This window comes from Scardinius erythrophthalmus (genome assembly GCF_964197995.2).
Source record: "Scardinius erythrophthalmus genome assembly, chromosome: 24".
Taxonomy (NCBI): Eukaryota; Metazoa; Chordata; class Actinopteri; order Cypriniformes; family Leuciscidae; genus Scardinius; species Scardinius erythrophthalmus.
Window position 1 is genome coordinate 3,464,727 of NC_138244.1, and position 26,189 is coordinate 3,490,915.

General features: G+C 36.1%; 1 protein-coding gene across 1 annotated transcript; it reads left to right on the forward strand.

Moving 5' to 3' along the window:
* On the forward strand, positions 1–26,189 carry LOC308684228 (protogenin B-like; the record flags this gene model as incomplete). The annotated part of the gene is made up of 20 exons (XM_081355342.1): positions 1–67; positions 989–1,276; positions 7,414–7,555; positions 8,523–8,656; positions 8,739–9,035; positions 9,841–10,000; positions 10,220–10,467; positions 10,566–10,730; positions 11,586–11,900; positions 13,652–13,837; positions 16,072–16,167; positions 17,632–17,818; positions 17,904–18,031; positions 19,080–19,250; positions 20,410–20,589; positions 21,083–21,206; positions 21,848–21,986; positions 22,341–22,457; positions 23,872–24,045; positions 26,136–26,189. 20 exons carry the CDS (start codon positions 1–3, stop codon positions 26,187–26,189), a joined length of 3,372 nt encoding a protein of 1,123 aa, XP_081211468.1.

Here is a 26,189-nt window from a genome sequence, read left to right on the forward strand (position 1 = left end):
ATGGGGTCTGTGAAATGGAAAACACATCAGCGTCTGCTGATTTTACTCTGGGTTTTATCGTTTTCAGGTAAGAGAAGTTTCATTCACTCATATTTTGACAGGAATCTCGTGCGTAAAGGCTGAAGGTCTCCAAGTTGAGAATGGCAGATCATCTGAGGAGACCGCTCAACAACACCTAAACCTGATCCAGATTACATCATTAAACCGGTTTAGGTCATTGATAGATTATTTAGTTGAGTGAATATCTGATTAGAAGTGCTGCTCATCAATCTAGTCATTGCGAAAATTAACCACGTTTACTACAAATAAAACCAAACAACCCACGGTTATTATAGTTAAACCATTGTTTTAGTACACTAACCAGTTCAATTATGGTATTTGTGGTAAAACTATGATCAATACGCCAAAAAAACATGGCTACTACACTTTTACTATAATACAACCATGGTTATTATAGTTTAACCATGGCATTTGTGGTTAAAAAAAAAAATATATATATATATATATAGGCTACATAGTAATGTCTCTTTTCACCAGCTGTTTAATTTATATTGTAACATCATATCTTGAAACACTGAAGTCGCTTTTAAAGATCTGACCATTGCAGTGGATGTTATGAATCAATCCAGTTTTATGCAAGTCAAAAATATAGTCATTTTAGTTTATGACTGAACCAATCTGACTAAATTAAGATGCAGCAACAAAATTAATTTTAAGGGTCAGATCAGGCTTCATAACACACCTACACATGGCTCAATTTCACTTTTATTGTTTGAAAACCCCAAAGTCGTGAAGATTAGAATGAAAATGCATCAATGTCCAGCAAAAGCACCATTGATTCCTCTCGCTCAGTTGACTGTGACTAAATGGATTACCCTCGTTCTTTCATATGCAAGTCTTGGTTTGCTTGAATTGTAATTTTTATTGTGTAAGCTTGACCAGAATGTGTTGCATTTCAATGTTTATAACGCCATCTCATCATCTCCAGGGGTTTTGGGCTTCAGTGAGCTGTCCTTCACCATCCAGCCGGAGGACGTGTCTGCACCTCGAGGCCAGCGTGTTGTGTTGGACTGTCAGGCTCAAGGCGAGTCTCCTATCGCTGTGCGATGGAGGAAGAACGGCGTCCAGCTCCAGGAGAGCGTCCGCGTGCGAGCCCTGTCCAACGGGTCGCTGTGCATCTCCACAACAGAGCCATCCGATGAGGGCTTCTATCAGTGTCTCGTCCAAAACAGATACGGAGCCATCCTGAGCCAAAGATCCAGCTTTACAATCTCAAGTATGTATGGAGTGGGGAAATGGGGTGAAAAAGCAAATGTTGAAGAAGGTGAAGTGTGTATCGTCTACACCGTGATTGACCACATGATATGTGTGTGTTTGGGGGGTTTGTGAAAGAGCATTTGTCACAAATAGAGACAAGTCAGCTCCATTTAACCATGTTTTAAATCCTAAATTCTGATATTTTTGTTTCAAATCAAAATGAAACTGTTTGAAAAGGCCTCTGTCCGGGCCTTACGCATTTGAATTGGAAATGAGTTGCGGTAGTGATTCAATGATTGTTATGTAATGAGGCGGTGATATTATTCTTTATAATTTAATTTCATAAAATTCAATGCAATAACAATTTTCTCCCAAAATCAATTGAGAAAATGTTGAAAAATGCCACACGCCTTTTATATGTAAAGCATTTGAACTGGAAATGAGTTGCGGTAGTGATTCAGTGATTGTTATGTGATGAGGCGGCTATAACAAACAAATATATACGTTATAGATGGGCGAAATATTAAATAATCTGCGTAAAGGCTCAGTAAATGAGCTCTCAAGATGTGCTCTGACACATGCACAATATCAAAGAAGTATTGATATTATTTTAATTACATAATATTCAATAAAATAGATATTTTTCTCCCAAAATCAATTTAGAAAATCTGCTTTTTCTGGGCCTTTTATAGTATGTAAATTTGAATTGTAAATGAGTTGCGGTAGTGATTCGACGATTGTTATGTGATGTTTCTGTCACTAGACATTTATGATAGAAAGTTTCAACCTGTTACAAGGGACACAATATTAATAACCTTCAGTATCTGTGCTCTGACACTTCATGCACAAGCAGATTTCCCTGTTCACTCGTGCTAGTTTCAGCCGTGTCATTGCTGTGGCCTCCAGTGTGATTGTGTCCCGGTCAGGAATCTGTTAGAGGCTACTGGCTGCTTCTTTTGTCCGGCGTGGCCCCGGCTGCCCTCTGGGAGAAAAGACACGTTTGTTCGGCCATGAACCTGTGGACAGAGGAACAGCTGTGCCTATTGAACTCGCTCAGCCCTGGCCTTCACAAAGAGGCCGAGGGAAGTTCAAGCACAACTCAATGCTGTTCCGTACGGCCAGATTCGGGATCAGGGATCTGTTCTGTACGGCATTATTCGGGATCAGGGATCTGTTCCGTACGGCCTTATTCGGGATCAGGGATCTGTTCCGTACGGCCTGATTCGGGATCAGGGATCTGTTCCGTACGGCCTTATTCGGGATCAGGGATCTGTTCCGTACGGCCTGATTCGGGATCAGGGATCTGTTCCGTACGGCCTGATTCGGGATCAGGGATCTGTTCCGTACGGCCTGATTCGGGATCAGGGATCTGTTCCGTACGGCCTGATTCGGGATCAGGGATCTGTTCTGTACGCCCAGATTCGGGATCAGGGATCTGATCTGTACGGCATTATTCGGGATCAGGGATCTGTTCCAATGCCAATAATCAGGCATTATTATGTTGAATTCATCAGCATCAACTTGTAACTATAATATAATATAATATAATATAATATAATATAATATAATATAATATAATATAATATAATATAATATAATATAATATAATATAATAATGTTGCAATTAGCTGATATTAGATATTATGTGATATATAATAATAGCTGATATTAGACATTATTAAAAGATCTCTATTTTACCACATATAATGTATTAAATCTTTTATTTTAGCTGTCTCATCACATAACAATCGTTGAATCATTTCCGCAACTCACTTCCAATTCAAATGCCTACATGCATATAAAATAAAATAAAATAAAACATGCTCATAATAGATTACTATTGCAGTTAGCTGATATTAGATATTATTATTAGATATTTTTAAAATTATTAATGTGCTAATATATTGACCAATAAGATTAATTGGATTAATTAATTGAAATGATTGTTATTTCAAATGACATGATTGCTATTATTGCCAGCTTAAACTAGTAATTATTGATTTAATATAATTTAATTCAAAATAAGATCAAATAAAATAAAATCTGACTTTTAGATATTGTATTAGTTGTTGAAAACCCCATTTTTATTTTGGTCAACCATTAATTTTTTTTTGAAACGAATAATTTCGATTGCTAATTATCAACTATATATCTGGTTTGTGATTTGTAGAGACCTTCATAAGTCAGTATCTGAAGGGTTAAGGGACCTCGAGCAGAAGCGAGGGGTGTACTGGTCTGTCCAGAGGTCAGGGGTCAGAGGTCACAGGGGTTGTGGGACTGGCTTTATTCCCCCCATCATGGCCTGGTCCTCCTGCTGTCCTCGTCCAGCCTGACTGATGCGCTCGATTCATTCACAAATGCTGGTCTTTAGAGCAGCGCTGGGGTTTTGTTTGAGCCCTCAGGGTGTGTGTGTGTGTGTGTGTTTGTTCGAGCCGTCAGGGTGTGTGTGTGTTCGAGCCGTCAGGGTGTGTGTTTAAAGCTCAAGCAGAAGAACAGTGGAAACGGGATCTTTTCAAGGAACAGCTGGAGAATTGTTCATTTCTCCATCTCAGATGGAATAACCCTCTAAGATCAAGTGTGTGTGTGTGAGTGAGTGGAGTGTGTGTGTGTGTGTGTGTGTGTGTGTGTGTGTGTGTGTGTGTGTGTGTGTGTGTGTGTGTGTGTGTGTGTGTGTGTGTGTGTGTGTGTGTGTGTGTGTGTGTGTGTGTGTGTGTGTGTGTGTGTGTGTGTTAAGATCAAGATGAAACTCTCATATTGATTTGTGAAAATAACAATTTGCCAGGAAAAATGTACATGCATAAATATAATTAACAGCAAATTCTCCCCATTGAAATGCATATATATATATATGCTTTATAATTAGGCTTATTGAAATAATGTCAAAAAATCTTAAAATAGACTTAATTTTATTGAGCAATATATAAGTCATTATTTATTTTTTCTGATTTTGGTATAAAATATGATTGGAAGTGATTTTATTGACAGGTTTACTACTATTGATCCGTATAGTTGTTACTCAAAGTCAAACACTTTATTAGTCTTCATATGGGTGCACATTAATTATTGTGTTCATTATTAGAATCCTTGTATAAATTACATCAAATCACTGACGGTTTTTATCCAGAACACATTTAATCAGAGTCTCTGACTGACACTGGGTGGACAGATGGACTTGACTGACCTCTGACCTTTGGTAGGAAACCTTTGTCCTGTTTGACCTAGGCATTGATCTGGCCTTTACAACCTGGCTGACTGGACACACACACACACACACACACACACACACACACACACACACACACACACACACACACACACACACACACACAGAGACTTTCTCCATATACTGACACAAATAACTACTGGTAATATATGTTTAACTATGGCAGTACCATTGTATTTTTTAAACTTTTTTAGTTTCATGTAAATATATTGGTATATGAATATTATAATCTTGCAGTATGAAGATATACTCATTTGTTTTCCTCAAATTTCCTAAAATAGCGTTGACTCTGAAGATTTTGATGAGATTTCTGCACTTTCTCTCCGACCAGTAACAGCTGTGTAACCAGTTCAGCTTAACGTCTATAGATAAGATCTGTAACGCAATACTGAGTGTTTTTTTAAACAAAGAACCAGCATTAGTCTATATAGTGTGTGTGTGTGTGTGTGTGTGTGTGTGTGTGTGTGTGTGTGTGTGTGTGTGTGTGTGTGTGTGTGTGTGTGTGTGTGTGTGTGTTCAAGTGAACAAAATAATTGTTAAGGCTTCAAGGATCGCAACGTTCTCTAAAGTTATGAACAAACGTTCTTCCAGCAACGTTAACAATGCGTTCGTTCAAAGTTATCTGGTTCTCAAAACATTTGCACAAAAACATTAATCATACATCATTCATGGAACACATTTTCAGTTGGACGTTCATCTAACGCTTTTTAAATGTTACAACTGGTTTCGGAATGTTCAGAGAAGATTCAAATGTAACAATTCCAAAAATGTTTCCAAAAATGGAATGTTCACTTAACGTTCCTATAACCAAGAAAAAACATGTTTAAAACATTTAAAAAAAACTGGACATTTTGAACATTCAGAAATGTAAAGTTTTCATAACTTCTGGTTAACGTTAGCAAAGCGTTCTCAGAACATGTTTTTGTAAGCTGGGGTAAACCTGAGTTATTAGTGGGAATTCAGCTTCACATGTGAATAAATCCCGTCGACTGCATCGGACACGAGTGACAGGGATCTTATCAGGAGATGAACTATCATTGATTGCCTTTAGAGGATTTTTGGCTGGACTCAGCAGGAACAAGAGGGGGAGGGAACAAAACACAGTGGCTTATGGGTAAAATTATGGGCTGGTCTTTATGTTATTGTTTCGAAAATGTCCTGCTCTTATAGTGCCGTTTGTAAAAATGGTGAAGAAACAGTCATGTGATTGTTATTGTTATATCACCTTGTGCATGTGATATGTTGGTGCTCATTCAGGTGTGAAAAACTTGATATATTTTTTTTTTATAAGCCTGTTCATTGCCTACAGTAACAAGCATATGTTGACACTCATTTCAAATGGAAGCATCATTGATTCACACTGATCTATAAAGAGTCATTATTCACTGTCATTAGCCAATTGATTCATTGATTAGAGCAGCTGTTTATTATTGGCTGCTGTGCACTCTGGCCTTTAACAGACAACCAATCACTGTTGAGATCAGAAACGAGCTCTGTCTGAGTGCTTTACTCTTTATATGAATACACCAGCTGAAACGATTTGATCTTGTGTCTGATTTCATGCCCTGAGAGCCTCAACATCAGGCCTGAAACTGTTTGTATTGACATTTAGTTTGTGTTTTGAGTCCATTGAGCAAATTATAATGGAGTTTACTGGTGACGGTGTCTGTTTAAGTGTTAAATGGCCATACTAAAACTGAGAGAAGCATTATGGGAGGACGAGCTTGTGTTATTAACGTTCTGACCTCATTACTGATTATGGCAGAGGTTGTTAAAATGATTCATTTGAAAAGGAATTATATTGATTTTGTGAAAGAAATTTGCTATTGATGTATAGGTCCAAAATAACCAGTCTGTTAGTCAACGGCAAATACAAATTTAGATCAACATTAAAATCTACATTGGCCCAATTTGCTTTACATGTTTGTGAACTAGTGCTATTTTTTGCTAGTTTACTAGTTTTTGCTTTTTGCTAGTGCTAGTTTTAATAATATTTCGAATGATTTTTTATTATTTTTTGTTTTCATTCTAATTTTAGTTAGTTTTGGTAATTTTGTTGTCTTTTTGACAATTTATTAGTTTTTTTTAATGTTTATAGAGTTTTTATAATAATTTTTAGTAGATCAAGTTAAACTAAATTTAACTTAGAAATGTTGCTTTAGAAACTAGCTAAGGTTTTTATGTTTTATTTCATTTCATTTCAGTTTTTTGTTATTTCAAGTAACAATTTTTGTTTTGTTTTTTAACTAATAAAAACAATGAATAACCCTGCTGTTTTTTGTATTTAATTTTATTTCAGTTAAAGTTTATTTTATTTCAATTAACAAATGTTTTTAGTTTTTAATTAAAAAACTATTATAATAAAAACTATAATAACTCTGCTGTATTTTTAAAAAAATATTTATTTTATTTCAAGTAATGAAAATGTTTTATGGTTTTAACCATACTAACTAAAACAAAAACAAAACTTTAATAACCCTGCAGTTTTTTATATTTCATTTAATTTTAAGTTTGTTATTTCAAGTTACAAAAATGTTGTTGTTTTTTTAATGGTTTTTAAGTATATATAATAACTATAGTTTAAAAAAAACTATAATAAACCCGGTGTTTTTTAATTTAACTTTATTTCAGTTAAAGTTTATTTTATTTCAAGTAATGAAAAACTTTTTATGATTTTAACAATAACTATAATAAAAAATATTTATAATACCACTTTTTTTGTATATTATTTTTAAGTTTATTTCATTTCAAGTAACGAAAATGTTTTTTATGGTTTTAGTGTACTATATTGACCCTGTTGTGAACCATTTATATCTTTTTTCGCTCAGAAATATGTGACGTTATGGGTGTAAAGTTGGATGTGAATGCGGTTTGATGTTGACTTAGAACATAAAGTCCATTGGTTATGGATTCTTTCTCTCTCTCTTTCACAGATGTCTTGTTGTTTGTGTCCCACCCTGTCCCAGTGGAGGTTACGCTGGGCTCGATGGCCAGATTCTCCTGCGCTGTCAGCGGATCTCCAGCGCTCATCCACTGGGAACTCAACCAAAGATCTCTACCTCTGGATTCAGACAGGTGTGCAATTAACCAACAAAACAACAGGATCTTTCTAAATATTAATAAAATATTTAATATTAATAGTAGCCTGTTAACCATTAATTATTTCAATAGCAGGACACTTTAGGTATCATTCGAAATTCTCAAAATTCATAAAAAAAATTGACATTTTGTTACCATGAAAATGGTACTTTAAAACCATTTACCAGCTCATTTTTTGGGATATCAGCTTCAAATTTGGAACATAACTTGGTTGGACATATGGCTTTGATTCCACCAATTTAAGAGTCCATATTATTTTGTAATACACACATTTTGTTCAAAACAAAATTTAGCTTTGCAGTAAACTTAAACTTAAATAAAAAAAATTTAAGTGCTTTTACTTTTGCTTAGTGTCTTCTTTAAAATTCATGAATTACACATTTATTTTCACATCTATGGTCAAAAAGGGGGATGACAGTTAACAGGTTAAAAAGACTGAATAATTTACTAAATAAGAAGCAGAATTAATATAATTATTATTAAATATATTTTATACAAATATATTGAATTGAATCTACTGGATTAAAGTGGTCAAGGTTTTTATTTTTTATATGGTACATTGAAAAAATATTAACCCAAAAATGGTAAAATTTAAATTAACTAGTTTAACTTATTCAAGTCAAAAATATTATTTAACATCACTGAATAAACCTAAATACATTCATACCAACAAAATAATTTTTGATGAAACATTACTGATGGAATGTATACCTCAAATGCATTGTAGGTTGCTTTGGATAAAAAACATCTGCTAAATGGATAAATGTACATTATGTACCAGCTAATGACTAAATGAGCAGCTTGGACTGGATAGAAACCATGTAAAACCAGCTTTAATGTGGTTAAGCAGCTCTGTGCACTGAATATGAAAATCTCGAAAGCTATATTGTAAAGGTCATAGTGTACTAGCATACTGAAATGAACATGTTTTTGTTTGTTTCAGAATCACCGTTTTGCCAAATGGAGTGTTGCATATCCGCGACGTGACAATGAAGGATGCTGGGAATTATCGCTGCTTTGCAACAAACATGGCCAGTCGAGTCACGAGCCGAGAGGCCGAGCTGTCCATCATCCCAGGTCTGTGTTTGTGTGAGAATGAACAGTGATCATTATGAGAGGAATAAAGAAAGCATTGTAATCTTCTGCGTTCTCTGTCCAGCGTCGGGTCCAAGGCCTCTCATGAAACCACACATCATAGCAGGACCTCAGAACATCAGCGCCGGTCTGCATCAGTCTGTGGTTCTGGAGTGTCTGGCGGAGGGAAACCCTCGGCCGCTGGTGTCCTGGAGCCGGGCCGACTCTAAACCCATAGACGTGTTCGGAGCCAGGGTTCTGGGAAACGGGAACCTAGTTTTCTCAGCCGTTAAAGCCCAGCACAGTGGCACGTACCTGTGCCGCGCGACCACACCGGGAACACGCAACTACACCGTAGCGGCCGGGAACCTCACCGTACTCGGTAAGAGATGTTTGCGTCATAAACACTTCTGAAGGACCTTCACATCAAGAACTATAACTATAACTACATTAGCGTTCTCACCAAGAACAATACATTTAATGATAAGTATATTAGCGTTCACAGCTAGAACGATAACTTTAGCGATTACTATATTAGCATTCAAACTAAGAATGATAACTTTAACAATAAATATTTTAGTGTTCTCACCAAGATAGATTACTTTAACGATAACTATATTAGCGTTCTCACCAAAAACGATAATTATATATGCGTTCAAACCAAGAACAATAACATTGGCGATAACTATATTATCGTCCAAACCAAGAATGACAACTTTAACAATAACTGTATTAACATTCACACCAAGAGCGATAACATTAACGATAACTATATTAGCATTCACACCAAGAACAATAACTGCATTAGCATTCACATTAAGAATGAAAACATTAACAACAACTATACTTTATTAGCATTCACACCAAGAGCGATAACTATAACGATAACTAAATTAAGTGTCCACACCAACAGACGATATCATTCTGTTTATTATAAGCACACGGCAGTTATTATTGTTTCCCGCTTTAAAACAGTGATGTCATCATCCAGCTTAGATTCGTTCTCATATAATGGTGTCAATGCAGGCAGATCAATAATATTGATGAATATTAAATTATACATAATATTGAATATTAAAATGGTCTGGACTTCGCTATTCTCTCACTGTTAGAATGATTATTAAAACGTTATAGTTATCATTATTGTTCATTATGTGTGCTCACAGTTTTCACTCATTTGTTTGCAGTTCCTCCGACCCTGTTGGAGAGACCGGAGAGTCAGACGCGACCCAGAGCCGGGACGGCCCGCTTCAGCTGCCAGGCCGAGGGCACACCTGCGCCCCGCATCACCTGGTTCAAGAACGGGCAGGTGATCCACTCCAACGGGCGCACCAAGATGTACAGCAGGTACTGTGGGGGTTCTCTCTCTCGTGAAAAATCACGACTTAATATCTTATGGCATTTTACTCATCTAGTAAATGCATCTTGATTTAAGAATTTGTAGATATTTGGACTTGAAAGAAGACAAAAATACTGAATAAGAGCAGCATTTTTTGCAGTGTGCAGACAAACACCTCTAGTAAACTTCGTAATCTCTTCTGATAATGACATCTTTCTCTTGGTCAGTAAACTGGTGATAACTCAGATCATTCCGGAAGACGACGCCTTCTACCAGTGCCAGGCGGAGAACTCCCGAGGCTCGGTTGTGTCCACGTCCCGTCTCATCGTGGTTCTGTCGGAGGACCGTCCCAGCGCTCCAAGAAACGTCCACGCGGAAACCATCTCCAGCTCGGCCATCTTACTGGCGTGGGAGAGACCCCAGTACAACGCGGATAAAGTCATCGCCTACTCCATACACTACATGAAGTCTGAGGGTGAGCGTCTGAATGAAGCGTGAAGATCCAAACTGGTTTGTGCTGGTCTTGCTGTTGCCGTCTCTAATCCAGGATATACCCGTTGGAATATCTTACAGGTCTAAACAACGAGGAATATCAGGCCGTGATCGGGAACGACACGACAAGCCACATCGTGGACGATCTGGAGCCGGCGCGAAACTACACGTTTTATATAGTGGCCTACATGCCGATGGGCGCCAGCCGCATGTCGGAGCAGGTCACGCAGCACACGCTGGAGGACGGTGAGTCCAGGAACCAATCCCACAATGCACTATAGCACGTCTGCCACTGTACAACAGAATAGAAGCGGAGATTCATTTCCTAGAGGGAAAAAAGGCTCATTAATGAGTGAGGGGAGGTTCACTGCTGAGAAGGCTTTAGATAAAGTTTGGCTGTTTATGAAGTAGAAAAGCACAAAAAAATTATGAAATCGGTGCTACATAGACAAAAATATGGAAGTTGTTTCTGCAACAGAATAAAAAAAATAAAAACGGTAATTGCTACTTTTTTGTCTCACAATTCTAACTTTTTTCACGCAATTCTAAGAAAAATGTCATTAACAATAACAAGAAAAAAGTAAAAATTGTGAGATAAAGAGTTTGCTTTTGTTTTTGTTAGAATTCCGTTTTTTGTAAGCTCAGAATTCAGAGAAACAGTTAAAAAATGCAAGATGTGAATTTTAGAATTCTGAGGAACAAAGTCAGAATTGTGAGACAAAAAGTTGCAATTAATCTGTAAGTTTTTTTTTTTAAAACTCAGAATTCCGTTTTTTTATTTTTTATTTTAAACTCAGAATTCCGTTTTTTTATATATTTTTTTAAACTCAGAATTTTCATTTTTGTAAACTCAGAATTCCGTTGTTTTATTTTTTTAATCAGAATTCCGTTTTTTTGTTTTTTGTAAACTCAGAATTCCGTTTTTGTAAAAAAAAAACAAAAAACACATTCGCAGTGTTTGGAAATCACGTTATTTAACCTAACTCTAACCGAATACTCTGTTGAGAGTTAGTTGACATGTATCTGCATAGTGGACTATGGAAATGAAGTGTAACCTCAAATCTTTCCCATAAAGTGTTTTATCTCTCTGTTTGTCCCTAGTGCCCCTCCGTACCCCTGAGCTGAGCCTGACGAGTCGCAGTCCGACTGATATCCTGGTGTCCTGGCAGCCTCTCTCTCCTAAACTGAGCCGAGGACGAGTGTCTGCGTACCGTCTGTCCCACCGCACGGCCTCGGACGACTTGCTGACCTCCGTGGAGCTGCCGGTCCCGGGCCAGAACTGCACCCAGTTCCTCCTGCAGGGTCTGCGGCCCGACACCATCTACCTGATCCGCATGTCCGCCTCGACCCGCGTGGGCTGGAGCCAACCGTCCGCCTGGAGCTCGCATCGCACGCCCAAAACATCCAGCGCCACAGGTGAGAGCAGAAACCTGAGGTTCACCCATAGCAATTGCCTTTGTCACTGTTTTTAGTTTGTTTTTGGTTCTGGAAGCGCTGTACCACAGTAGTCAACATTAGTGAAGTGGATCAACAAAGTTCAAAATTCATGTATACAGGGTTTGAAATGAACTTTTTCACTTAATTTTTAAGGTACCGGACATTCAAAACATTCAGAAAAAAAATAAAAAAACGTTAAAGAGGGAAAGACTTAATAGCGTCATTTCTTTTTTGTGTGAAGAACATTTTAAGGTAACACTTTACAGTAAGGTTCATTAGTTAACGTTAGTTAATGTATTAACTAACATGAACTAGGCTAACCATGAGCAATGCTATGCTATAAGATATTATGTCTTGTTTTATGGGGGGAAAAAATCTAAATGAAGTGAGTTTTTGCTTAAAACAAGCAAAATGATCTGCCAGTGGGGTCAGAAAAATAATCTTAATTCAAACGGACACAAGACTCTTTTTCTTACCCCTATTGGCAGATAATTGTTCTTGTTTTAAGCAAAAATTCACTTCATTTTGATTCCCCCCCACACACACACACAAATTTTATGTCATTTTACTACTTTAGTAAATGCATCTTGATTTAAGAATTTTTTAGATATTTGGACTGGAAACAAGACAAAAATACTGAGTAAGAACAGCATTTTTTGACTGGCTTTGTTCCGGCATTTATGTTGTTACTCGATGACCTTTGACCCCAGCTGTCAGTTAGGAGCTGAGGGTCGGCTCAGTTTCAGGTCATAAAGGGAACCTAAAGAATAGCCTCTTTTCTGCTGGATATTTGCTCAAACGGATCGGTTATGTTTAGTTAGACAGACTTAGAGTGATTTCCATTTTGAACAAACTCATCATGAACTTGTCCGGTTGAAAACATGAAGTTTTGGTGTGGAATACGCGCATTAAGGCGACATGGAAGAATCTTTTATTGAACTCATTAAAACCTTAATAATTGAAACGGTCTTGAATGGATGGCAGAATGTCCCTGGTCAAGATGCATCATCGAAACTGATGTTATTTATTGATCATTAACTGTACTCTAAAACTGTAAAAACAAAGCTCTTCGCATAATTTTTATTTTTTTTTACATTTAAATAAGGTTTTCAAATGAACAGAAATGTTGAAGTTTTCTGATTTTTACTGGGAAATTTATTTTGTAATTTTCCTAGAAAATGTCTTCTTTTTAAATATAAAGTAAGTCGTAATTCACTTAAAAACTATTTTGTAAAGAAAGTTTGTGAGTAATTTGATTAAAATTTCATTATAAGTAGAAACTTTATTAGCTTTCAAATTTTTACTGGGAAATACATTATGCAATTTTCCTAGAAAATGTATACTTTTTAAAGGGAAAATCAATTTTAATTCAATTAACTTAATTTTTAAGCAAATTCATAAGTAACTTGATAAAGATTTCCATATAGATAGAATTGTTTTACTTTTCTACATTTTACTGGGAAATAAAAAAAAATTACATTTTCTTAGAAAATTTCTAGTTTTTAAATCAATATATATATATATTTTATTGTTAACTGTACTCTCTTAAAAACAAAGCTTTTCTCAGCCACAATAGCAGTGCTGTTTTATTAGTGCTGTTTGCACATCAAGCATTATTATTACCATAGACTTGGCAAAAATACCTTAGAGTTCTGTTAATGTTTTACAGAAAATGTATTTATGTCTGTAATTTGTGCATAAGTTGATTTAATGTGTGTTTCTGTCCTCAGTGCCTCCCGCCCCAAACCTTGAGCTTGAACCCCTGAACTGCACATCCGTGACGATCCGCTGGCATCCGACTCCCAGTGACGCTGTCATCCAGGGATTCAAGCTCTGTTTCCACCCAGACGGCCAATCAGAGGGCTCCATTCTCCAGCTGCCCCCCCAAGACCACCAGCACACCATCACAGGCCTCAGTGAGTCACGCACACTTATCTGGGAAATAAGCATATTTTCTCATTTACTAAATTATTATAAGAAAAGATTTTCTTACAAACTTTTCTTAGAAAATTTCTATTTTATATATATATATATATATATATATATATATATATATATATATATATATATATATATATATATATATATATATATATATATATATAACTTAATTCAATTTAAAACTTAATATTTTTTAAAGAATATTTGTGAGTATTTTGATTAGGATTTCCATAAACAACTTTTTACCTTTCAAATTTTTACTGGGGAAAATTTTCTTTGGAAATTTCTAATTTTTTAAAATGTGAAATAAATCTTTATTCAATGCAAAAAAAAACAAAAAAAAAAACACAACAACGTTTTTGCTTAATTTTAGGTGGCCTGCAACTAATATATAAAAAACTCAATTCATTTAAAATTAATATAAAGAACATTTGTGAGTAATTTGATTAGGATTTCAATAGAGAACATTTTGCCTTTCTATTTTTTTTTACTTGGAAATAAATAAATTTTAGTTCCTAGATATTTTTCATATTAAGCTCAGATATAAAAAACATGCAATATGCAGGTCACTAGTTAATTCTAATCTAAATGAACTGCTTAAAACAACTAGATAATCTAAAATGAGGAATCTACCTACATATTTTTCTCATCAAGTACGTGAATGAAAATTTAAAGTAGCATCCCTGAAAATGCACAAGTCAAGCTTTTTCTGAAACATAAACCTTCTGTGAGCATCTGATCGTCCTCGGACAGACAGAGAATCCCAGTTTGTGACAGAGAATCCCAGTTTGTGTGTCTTCTGTTCGGACTTATGCACGGTTGTCCTGTCCGCCGTATCCAGGGCTTTGTTCGTGTCACGTAATATCCCCTCAGGGTCAAAGGTCACACCCCAGATGTCTCCTTCCAGTTTTCCCATGGTTCTCCTCTGCTTCTCCATCTATTGTGCCTGGGTTTAAGGTCGGCCAAAAGCCTGTGAGAGCGACCCCCCCCCCCCCCCTTTACAGCTGGACACTTGTCCAGCCAACAAAGGATTCTGGGATTGAGCTGGGCAGAAGTGACCCCTCTTGGGTCAAAGAACTTGTGGGGTTTTTAGAGTCGATGCAAATTTAAGTTCAATGTCCCGATGGAGTGAGTTCTGTTTGAATTGGTTAGGGTTTTGCTTAACTAATAAATAATAATAACAATAATATTTTTTAATATTTATATAGCTCAAGGTTGCTTTACAAGAAGTAGAAAGCAATCAAAAAACATGGAAAGTAAATCGTAATTCACTCAAAACACTTTTTTTTTAAGAAAGTTTGTGAGTAATTTGATTAGGATTTCCGTATATATAGAAAAGTTTTAGCTTTCAAATTTTTACTGGGAAATACATTATGCAATTTTGCTAGAAAATGTATACTTTTTAAAGGGAAAGTCAATCTTAATTCAATTAACTTGAAAAATTTGTGAGTAACTTGATATACAGATGGAAACATTATGCCATACTTATTTTTTCATGGGAAATAAATACATTTTCTTAGAAATTTTTTTTTTTAATTAAATGGGAAATCATAATTTACTCAACTTATTTTTTTTTTTTAAGAAAATCCATTAGTAACTTGATTATGGATTTCCATATAGATAGAAATGTTTTTCCTTTTCAAATTTTTTTACTGATGGAAAACCATGGAATTATCTTGGAAAACAATTTGCAATGACATAATTTTTTTCCTTTAAGGATCTAAATAGCTTTATCCCTAGGCCTGTTTCTTCCTAACTAGTTGAGCATAAAGTTTTCTCCCGGTCCGGCCCCCGACCTCGGGTCATAAAGCTCTCATCCCGGGAGACGGTTCGTTTCGGCAGCTGAAAAGGTGACCTCTGACCTCTCGACCCGTAGAGCCTTAAAAACTCAACCCCCCCACCCCCCTCACCCAGGACTTCACACACTGACCAAACTCATTCTTCACATTCACTGTTTGCTGATGTGAAACCTAGATAAGTGTCTAAATCTGTGCATTCAGACCCGAATGTCTTGGGAGTGTTTTATCCAAACGTTGCAGATGCATAGACTACATGAAAATGCACACATAGCATAAACGTTTGCATGCTTTCACAGTTGACCTTTTTTAGGTACTGTAGTAAAACCATGGTAAACTTTCATAAGAGTAGTTTTTAACTCTTTAAGACCCTTAAATAACTCTATTTTATTGTGTTTTATGTTGTTCTTCAGACCCCAGAGTGAAGTACCATGTGAAACTGCTAGCGTTCAGTGCTAATGGAGACGGCTATCAGGCCCATCAGACGGTCAACACTCCAGGGTGTCCTTGTAAGTGTTCAAAACACATGAACTTGTGGATTTAAACTTGTCAAATTTAACGCTGAACCATGTGGGAATTGTATTCAATCAATATTTAACTAGAAAATCGATGTTTGTTATGCCAATTATAAGAATTATAAGAAATTATATTACATTTTAGTTTGCCATAAATACTTCTCATTCGGCAGTGCACTTTAAACGTATTTCAAAGAAAATAATTATTAAATAACCTTTGAAGATATACTTAAGTGGGTCAAAAAGCACAAGTTCAACTAATTCAGAGAAATTTAAATAGGACTTTCGAACAGAAATGTTTTAGCTTTCTAATTTTACCGGGAAATACATTGTGTAATTTTCCTAGAAAACTTCTACTTTTTAAATGGAAAGTAAACCGTAATTCACTTAAAACACAATTTTTAAAGAAAGTTTGATTAGGATTTCATACAAGTATAAAGTTTTAGCTTCTATTCTATTTTTACTGGGAAATTTTTTTGTAAATTTCCTAGAAAATATATACTTTTTAAAGGGAAAGTCATATGAAATTATGAAATTACCTATAAAGATATACTTAAGTGGGTCAAAAAGATGTAATTTAGATTTAAACTATGACATTTTCATGTAATTGTAAATAACATGCAATTAGGAATCCAAATACATTACATTCAGTTTTCTTTTTAAGGAAATTAACTGAAAACATTATATTCAATCCTCACTTGTGTGATCTTTTTAAAAGTATGATAAAGTGTATTAAAGTGTTACCAGTTTAAATCCTTTATTGTAATCTATTTTAAAGTCCCACTGTAGTCAGTCATTTTATCCCTTAAAACTCATCTTTGATCACCAAAATGATGTTTAAATGTTTTTTCCTTAAAAACATTCATGTCTTAAAATATCTAGAATGTAACTCGACACCCTTGCCTCATTTAGTATGCGTGGTTCTATGAATATGCAAATGAGCCCCGCCTCCACTCACTCCCTCAGCTCAGAGATCCACTGGTTGACGATCACACGTTGATCTGATTGGTTACAAGGTAGTTTGTGACGTCAGAAACACCAGCGATTTCAAAGCGTGTTTTTGAGACTGTCTTTGGTTCACTGCAGTTTTAAGGAGGAAATACTCAGCAATGCTGTCGACTTATGAACTTACACATGGTTCGTCTTAAAGCACATTAAAAACACCACATAGACACATAAACAACATTAAAAGCTGGATTTACACCACAGGGGGACTTTAAGCATTTGTCTTCTAAACAAGAGCTTCAGTATGTTAACGTGTGTGTGTGTGTATGTGTGTGTGTGTGTGTGTGTGTGTGTGTGTGTGTGTGTGTGTGTGTGTGTGTGTGTGTGTGTGTGTGTGTGTGTGTGTGTGTGTGTGTGTGTGTGTGTGTGTGTGTGTGTGTGTGTGTGTGTGTGTGTGTGTGTGTGTGTGTGTGTGTGTGTGTGTGTGTGTGTGTGTGTGTGTGTGTGTGTCAGCCGCACCGAACCGGCGTTTGGCCACCCTGCCGCCTCCCGACCACATCCAGGCCGAGGCCAGCAGCTCGTCATCGGTGAGTCTGAGTTGGGGTCGTCCTGCGTTCAGTTCTGGCAGAGCCGTCAGCTTCTCCGTCCGCTACGGGCCCGCGAGTCCCTCCGACGCCGACACTGTGCGCTACGCCCAAACGTGAGTGCCCGTGCCTCAGCAAAGCCTTGACATCTGCACTTCAGCTTCTGGATTCAGATGTCAGATATGTGTTCTCTCTCTTCAGAACTGAGCAAACCGTGACGCTATCAGGTCTCCGGTCCAACACTCGTTATGAGTTTGCGGTGCGTCTTCATATGGATCAGATGTCCAGTCCCTGGAGCGCCAGCGTCTATCACAGGACTCCCCTGGAAGGTAGCGGCTAAAAACTAGCATTTTTGATCATATATTTTAAGTTTGTTAAAGCAAAGTACTAAAGAGATAAAGAATAGACTGTCACTGTCACTGTGTACGATTTACTACATTTAAGATTTATGTATTTGAATTGCATTTTAAATTTTATGAAATGTTAAATATTACATATTTTAAAATATTCATATTATATTTTATTTTATTACCAACTTCATCTCAGATGTTTATTTTCCCAAAATTAATTTTGTGAAATAAAAAAAAACACAAAACAGTCAAAAAAATGATTTTGTTCAGATCGCTTTCGTAGCTCTAGAGATATAACCAAAAACATGTTATTATATTATATTATATTATAATTTATAGGTATATAATATTTCATTATATTTGAATATAATCACCATACACTCAAAAATATTTAGGCCTAAATGAAAGATTAATGTATTTGTATTGCATATACAATTATTATATTATATTATATCATATTATAATGTTATAATATTGTATTATATTATGTTATATATATATATATATATATTATTTAGGCCTAATTAATGTATTTGTATTGCATATAAAATTATTATATTATATTATAATGTTATAATATTCTATTTTTATATTATATTATATTATATTATATTATATTATATTATATTATATTATATTATATTATATTATATTATATTATATTATATTAATTATATTTTAATATTATCACCATCCACTCAAAAATATTTTGGCCTAAATTAAAGATTAATTTATTTTGTGTTGCATATGAAATTTCCATCCATTTGGATTACACTATTAACTATTTGCATATTTTTTATTTTATTTTAATAATCATATTTTCAAAATCCATTTATTCAAATTGCTCAGAATCAGAATAAATCTGTTCATTGTGAAAACAACTATTACAGAAGTTAATTTATGAATAGCTGACAAATATGCATCATGGGTCGTTGTTGAGACTGTGGATTGAGCCACTGAATGGGATTTTAATGCAATTCAAAAGCATGATCACACTGTAAGACTCGAGGCTTCTTCTCTCCCGCAGCCCCGTGGTCTCCGCCTCAGTCCGTGAGGGCGACTCTGATCGAGGATGGCACGGCGCTGGTGTCGTGGGATCCGCCGGACCAGCCGGATGTGTGTGTGACGCACTACACCGTCCTCTACGCGTCTCACAGCGCCGGGAGCGCCGGGGAATGGCAGGTTCTCCAGAGGGAAGGTGAGCAGAACACAACCAGAACTACTTCAAGTGTTTATCACACACCGCTCAATTTGGAGATTTTGGGCCCTATTTTAACGATCTAAGCGCCTGGTCTAAAGCTCACTTAGGGCGCCTGAATCCACTTTTGCTAGTTTAACGACGGGAAAAATGGTTGGCGCTCCCGTTCTTTTAATGAGTAATGGGTGTGTTTTGGGCGTAACGTGAAACAAACCAGTCAGAGTCTGATCTCCCATTCGCTTTAAAAGCCAGTTGCACTCGCGCCATGGCGGATTCACTATTTACACAGAGGAATTTGCAATCGGAAAGACGCTCCAGAGTGCAAACGGATCTGCTCGTGCGCGAGGTCAAAGCCGGATTCACCATATCTTTATGTACACAATAATAATCTTTTACTTTGTAATCCTTTTGTTTTTAATTTTTGGCATGTTTGTGTGCTGCTGTGCGTCCCTGTGTGTGTAATAAGCAGAGGGTTGTGGACCCTCCTATAGGTGCATGTTATTAATACGCCTTTTAAATAATTTCACGCATGACGTGAAAATGATAACTGCGTCAGGCTGAAACTAGCAAAACACACTTGCGCTGCATTGCTTCGGGTGTATGATAGAGGCCTAATCTATTTTTCCTTCCACATCAGACGAGTGGAAAGAAAACATGTTCCAAATACGTATTTAAGTGTTTATTTTATTGCAATTGATCTATTTGCGTCTGTAGATTTCAATTACTGTCCATACCTTTAAAGATGATGTGCGTTAAAATGAGTATGTATTTAATTAGATAATGCATCGTTTTTATACCCTGGTAATCCAGAGTTCTCGCGAGAGAACAAGTTGAATTTGCTCAGCGAATTTACTCTGGCGTCGAGTAATGATGCTCATTAAATATGCCCCTCGATCTGAGCTGCACCAAGTGCTCGACCGCGCCTTCTCGATCGCTCGACTGAAGTCAAAATTCTCTGTTGTTGTTTTATGTTGTTTATGTATTTATTTATCTTGTATTATCTCTGGAAAGGACATTGCTGCAACTGCAGATGCAATGAATTGTGCTATATAAATACAATAAAAATTATTTTTAAATTAAATATATTTTGTTATATTTTAATATGATATCTCACTTAATTATCAGCGTTTGTCTGATTATTGATTTGATTGGTGTCCAGCTGTGAACACGATGGCTCTCCTGGAGAAGCTGGAGTCGGGAAGCGTTTACCTGGTGAAGATCTCGGCCTCAAACCCTGCGGGAGACGGGCCGTTCTCCGGGACCGTAGAGCTGAGGGTCCGGGCCAGAGCTCACCAGGGGAAAAACCCACGGCACACGGACAACCACGCCGAGAAAACAGGTGCACAAACCCCTCTGTTCTTATCTGTGACCCGGACCACTAAACCAGTCACAGATGAGATATATACATCATCTGAAAGCTAAATGAATATGATGAATGGTTTGTTATATGAAATTATATAAAAAACTGGAATCTGAGGCAAAAAAAATCGAAACATTGAGAAAATCTCCTTTAAAGTTGTTCATTTATGTTCATGATTGTGCTGCATTCACTCACAAAAGTAAATGTTTTATATATTTACGGTAGGAAATTTACTAAATATCTTCATGGAACATGATCTTTACTGAATATCCTAATGATTTTTGGCATAAAAGAAAAAATGATAATTTTGACCCGTATAATGTATTGTTGGCTATCGCCACACACATAACCGTGCGACTCGAGACTGGTTTTGTAATCTCAGTATAAGCCATGCAAGTCTGTCAGATATAAATGAAGTGAACATTAATCACCTGCACTTTCACAAAAATGTATTTTTGAACCATTTCTGCAGCGTTTATCGACGGGCTGTACCACGTGGATGAGAAGTCGATGCCGGGGATCATCGTTGGCGTGTGCATCGCTCTGTCCTGCATCATCCTCTGCGTCTTCATCCTCCTCACCAAGAGTGAAACACAGTGAGTCTCCAGCGCTGTCCTACGTCTGCAAAACTAGATCGCTCTGTGTGTGTTGAAGATTAGAGATGATAAAGATATGATAAGGGTACCGAGTAGGAGACGAGTTTCCTCTAGTGGAAGCGTTTGGTACTGCAGCCGATACCGATAACCGATAATATCCACATTTACATTTACATATATGCATTTGGCAGATGCTTTTATCCAAAGTGACTTATATTGCATTTCAAGGTCCACATTTACATTCTTATCAGTTACATCTAACCGATATATTGGCCGATAAATCTAAATCCAAATTTTTATATTATTTTTGAGAGCCTGATTACAAAAACAAAAGTCTCATCACGTCTCAAGCACACAATTATAATGTTCTCATGATAATTTTATGTAGCCGATATGACAGACTTGCACTGAACCGTATTTTCCTTTTCAAAGTGATTCCAATCATATTTCAAACAATTCAAAACCATCATGTTGAACAGTGCACATTCTCAGTCACAGCTGAAGGAAATAATACATGATTAATCAGCTTTAATATATCAGCCAAATCTTTTTATCAGGCCGATAACATTAAAAATAAACATATATCGGCCGATACCGATATGGTAGCCGATGTGTGACAGTCAGTGTTGATCTCTCAGCAGGAAAGCATCTTCCTCGAAGATGATTGGACAGGTGAGGAATGAGGTCATGCGCAGCGATGCGTCATCAGCCAATCAGCAGCAGGCGGAGACCGCAGAGGCCCTGATACCGATGATGAGGACACACTTCATTGACACTAAAGTAAGAATCTGTTTACTTTATTTACCAGTGTGTACATAGACTAGGGGTTTAATTTTTTACTTCATCTGAATGCTACAAAACTTGTTAAAGGTTTTGGCACTTGCAATGTGAACAAAAAGAATAATCATGGACATGATTTGAAAAGGTTAAAAGGTCTTGAAAAAATAGTCACACAAACACGAGTGCATTGGAAACGAATGGGAGACGAATTTCCTCTAGTGGAAGCGTTCGGTACTGCAGCCGAACACACTCTCACTGAAAGCTCAAATTAGGAACACAACTTGTTTAGATTTATGGCTTTTACAGTTTTTGCAGTTTTAACGAGATTTAAATACATATTTTGTTTGTTTTCAGGGTGGAGCAAATCTTCTGATAAACCCAGCGGGACCCGTTACGAGTGACGCTCACAACAAACTGAACAAAAGGAGCATTTTCAAGAATACTCAGAAGACTAATGGAAATAAAAGCAAAGTAAGAGAAATGTTTTAATTATGTGTATTATACTTAAATTTACATTACAGTCAACATGAAACATTGTTTTCCCAGTGTTGTTTTATAGTTTTTATGAATATTTTGAATTAGCCTTTATATTCTCAGTTCATTATAATTTTAGTACAAGTTTTATTAAATTTATGTGCTTCTGTCAAATTAATTAGTTGTTTTTTTGTTTTAGTTTTAGATCAGGTTTAGTTTTTTGTTTAGTCTTTCAGTTTATAGCCAAGGCTGGGTTTCTAACTTTCATTTAGTTTTTATCTAATATTTATATTTTAATTTATTTTAGCTTTATTTCAAATAACATTTTTTTAAATAAATTTTGTTAACAATAATAACCCTAATTGTGATGAATTTCTGAATTAAACCTATTATTTATAGTTTTAATTAATATTTCAAATTAGTTTTTATTTTTATACTTTCAATTCATTTTAATTTTGTTTAATTTTTATTAAAATATTTTTTGTGCTTCTGTCATTTTGTTATTTTTTTTTAATAGTTTTATTTAGCTTTAACTTATTTTCATTTCAGGTTTAGTTATAGTTCAGGTTTAGTTTTTATTTCCAGTAAGTAATTTAAGTGCTTCAACTTAAACTTATTTCCATTAGTTGCAATTTAAATTTCATTTAGTAAAAGTTTTTCATTTATTTTTCATTTATTTTCAGCTTTTTAATAACCCTTATTGTGATGCATTTCGTAATCAAACAGATTTTTCAAACTGACCATAATTGTGTCTTAATTAAATACAGTCAACTTACAATACAAGTATTGCCACAGCCAGTAACAATACAATAAAGTCTCGTTTGTTAACATTATTTTAATGCATGAACTAATAATAACTTAACAGTGGGCAATATATTTCTACAGCATTTATTAACCTTTGTTTAATGTTAGGTAACAGTGCATTTACTAATATTAACTTTTGATCTTAAAAATGTATCAGTGAATGTTGAAATTAACGCAATGCTGCGAGAAGTATTGTTCATTATTTGCTAATGCAGTTCACTAATGTTAACGAATGAAAGCTTATGTTACCAGTTAGACTTGTTTATTACACATAGCATAAAGTAATGTCTATAACACCCTCCTTTAATTTTTTTTGTAAAGATCTTAAAATATTCTGACTCATTAAATCCAATCACTAGTAATAAGAAGTGTATAAAAACATCTTATATTGAAAAACATAATTTGTAGAATTTAATTTTTTACTCTGTACAATGTAAGATCTGTTATATGTTTTCCCCAATATCTGTTTGGCTTATGTTTGATGTTAAATGTCATAGTAAGCTTTTATGCAAGTTGAATTAAAAAAAGTTAGACTTGTTTATGAAATCTCTGTTGTTGGGTTTTTCTGTCCATGATCTCTGATGTCTGATATGTTTGTATTGCACAGATTGATGATCCTGCTCATGTTTACGAGGCGGGGAAGCCGGTTCTGCATTACGAGGACGAACAGATCCTCTTTCGGCCACTAGGGGAGTCGGAGAGTTCGCAGACCAGCACCGGAGACTCCGGAAACTTCTCTCAGGACGAGGCGGAAGATAAACCAGACGGACCTGTCACTCATGTGATGTGAGTGGGCGTGGCCTGAGATTCCAGGGCCTATAGAGACAAAGCGCATTTAGGCCACGCCCACAACGGTGGGGGAAACAATCCAAACGTCTCCATTGAGTTTGCATTGCGAGAGCCTTCCTCCTTGTATATTTGACTTATAATAAAAAACAAAACAATGTCTAAAAGCTGCTATGTGACGAGGTGTACAGCAAACAAGCTAAAAAACCCAGAAATAAGTTTTTATAAGCTGTCGACCACAAAAACAAGTGTTTAAGGACACAGAAGTGGAGACAGGTGATTGAGACCGAGCACAACTCTGAGAACTAACGTACGCCACTGAGGGGAACGTTATCAGTGACAGGAGAGTGAACCTTACAGAAATATAATATATAAAACTGACATCTGGATATTTCTGCACACGTAGTGCATACTGAGTGTCAGGATCACACAATTTACCCATTCGCTCCAGCCTGTCTCCACTTATGTGTCCTTAAATAACACATAAGTGGGTTGTTTAGCTTGTTTGCTGTACACCCTGTCACAGAGCAGCTTTCAGACATTGTTCTGTTTTTTGTTATAAGTCATAAGTGACGAGGAGGCAGCTTCACACAATGCAAACTCAATGGAGACGGCTGGATCGTGTCTGGATGAAGACCAGTCGCACCGTTTCTTCAGGATAAGATGGATCCGGAGACAGTGTGATCTGGATGCTTGTGCCAAAAACCCTTTAAATATATAGCTTTAATAAGTCGCAGACTCTGCTGGCTTTGACAAACTTGCACAACCCTTCCTAATAACTTTCCCTTCCCGGCCGGACCTGTTCGGAGTGATTCCCAAAGATTACACGTGTGTCCGATCAGCTTTTCCTGCTCAGGATGATGAATGTGTTGAAGAACGCCTGACGTGCTTTACGCAAACGTTATTTGTGACAGAGACGGGGTTTCGCTCTGCTGTCTCTCTACCTCATTCGCCCTCGTACGGGTTTGTGCAGTTCCTTGATTTATACTATTGTTTTGATATCAACACTGAACGTGTTTGCCGTATATAATCCAAAGAGTCCAAAAGTCCAATGAAAATGGGAACACTTTACATCAAGGTTCAATAAGTTAACATGAACTCACAGTGAACAATACTTCTACAGCATCTTAATGTTAATATCTGGTAACATTAGTGCACTAACACACAAACAATAACTACTTTCCATTAAGAAAGATTTATAAATGCTTTTATTATATTATATTAGCTAGCTAATGCAACTAAACATGAACTAACAATGAAGAATACTTCTACAGGATTTATTAATCTTAGTTAATATTCATCTGCATTTAATACATTTTTAAGATCAAAAGTTAATAAGCTGCAAGAATATATTGCTCATTGTTAGTTAATGCATTAACTGATGTTAACAAATGAGACCTAATTGTAAAGTGTTACCTGAAAATTACTCAGTTTCTCATTCTTTTCTAGTTAATTATGAGAAATAAGAGTGTTTCACACGTCTCGAATTTCATTGCTTATTTTACCTGAAATATTTTTCCTTTTACTTAAAAAATCCTAAAGCTTTCCAGGTTTAAATGAAAAAAAAAAAAGTTGCATTGTTTTGCGATGTGATCTTTTAAAACCTCACCCTACATATTTATTTTTGACTTGAAGATACAGAAACGGATATGAGCGTGGTGTCTCAGGTTATGAATGCTGCTTTATTTAGATGCGTATCCTCAGACGAGTGAACCGTTTACCTCAGTTTATTTAATTCAGTTCATCACTCTTGTGTTGTATACCTCCAGTTCACTGTCGTGTAGCGCATGAACGCTTTACGTTTGCCAAACGAGATCAGCTTTTCTGATATTTTAAGGTTTTAAGCATGTTCGTTGAGTTAGCTGTGATATTGCGTGGAGTTTGCCGTTGTGGAGGATTCGTTTTGATTCATTTTGGTTGTTCACGTAAATTAGCTCTTGCATCTTTAAAGGAATATTCTGGGTTCAGTCGAATGAAACCGTATTGACGGCATTTGATTACAGCAGAAAATAATGCTGCGTTCACGCCATGTCTTAATTACTGCATGTCTCCAGACTTTTTGCAACCTTTTTTCCTTTTTCCCAGGTCACACTGATGCCTCAACCACGTTCCCCAACTCAACATCACTGGGAGATCTAG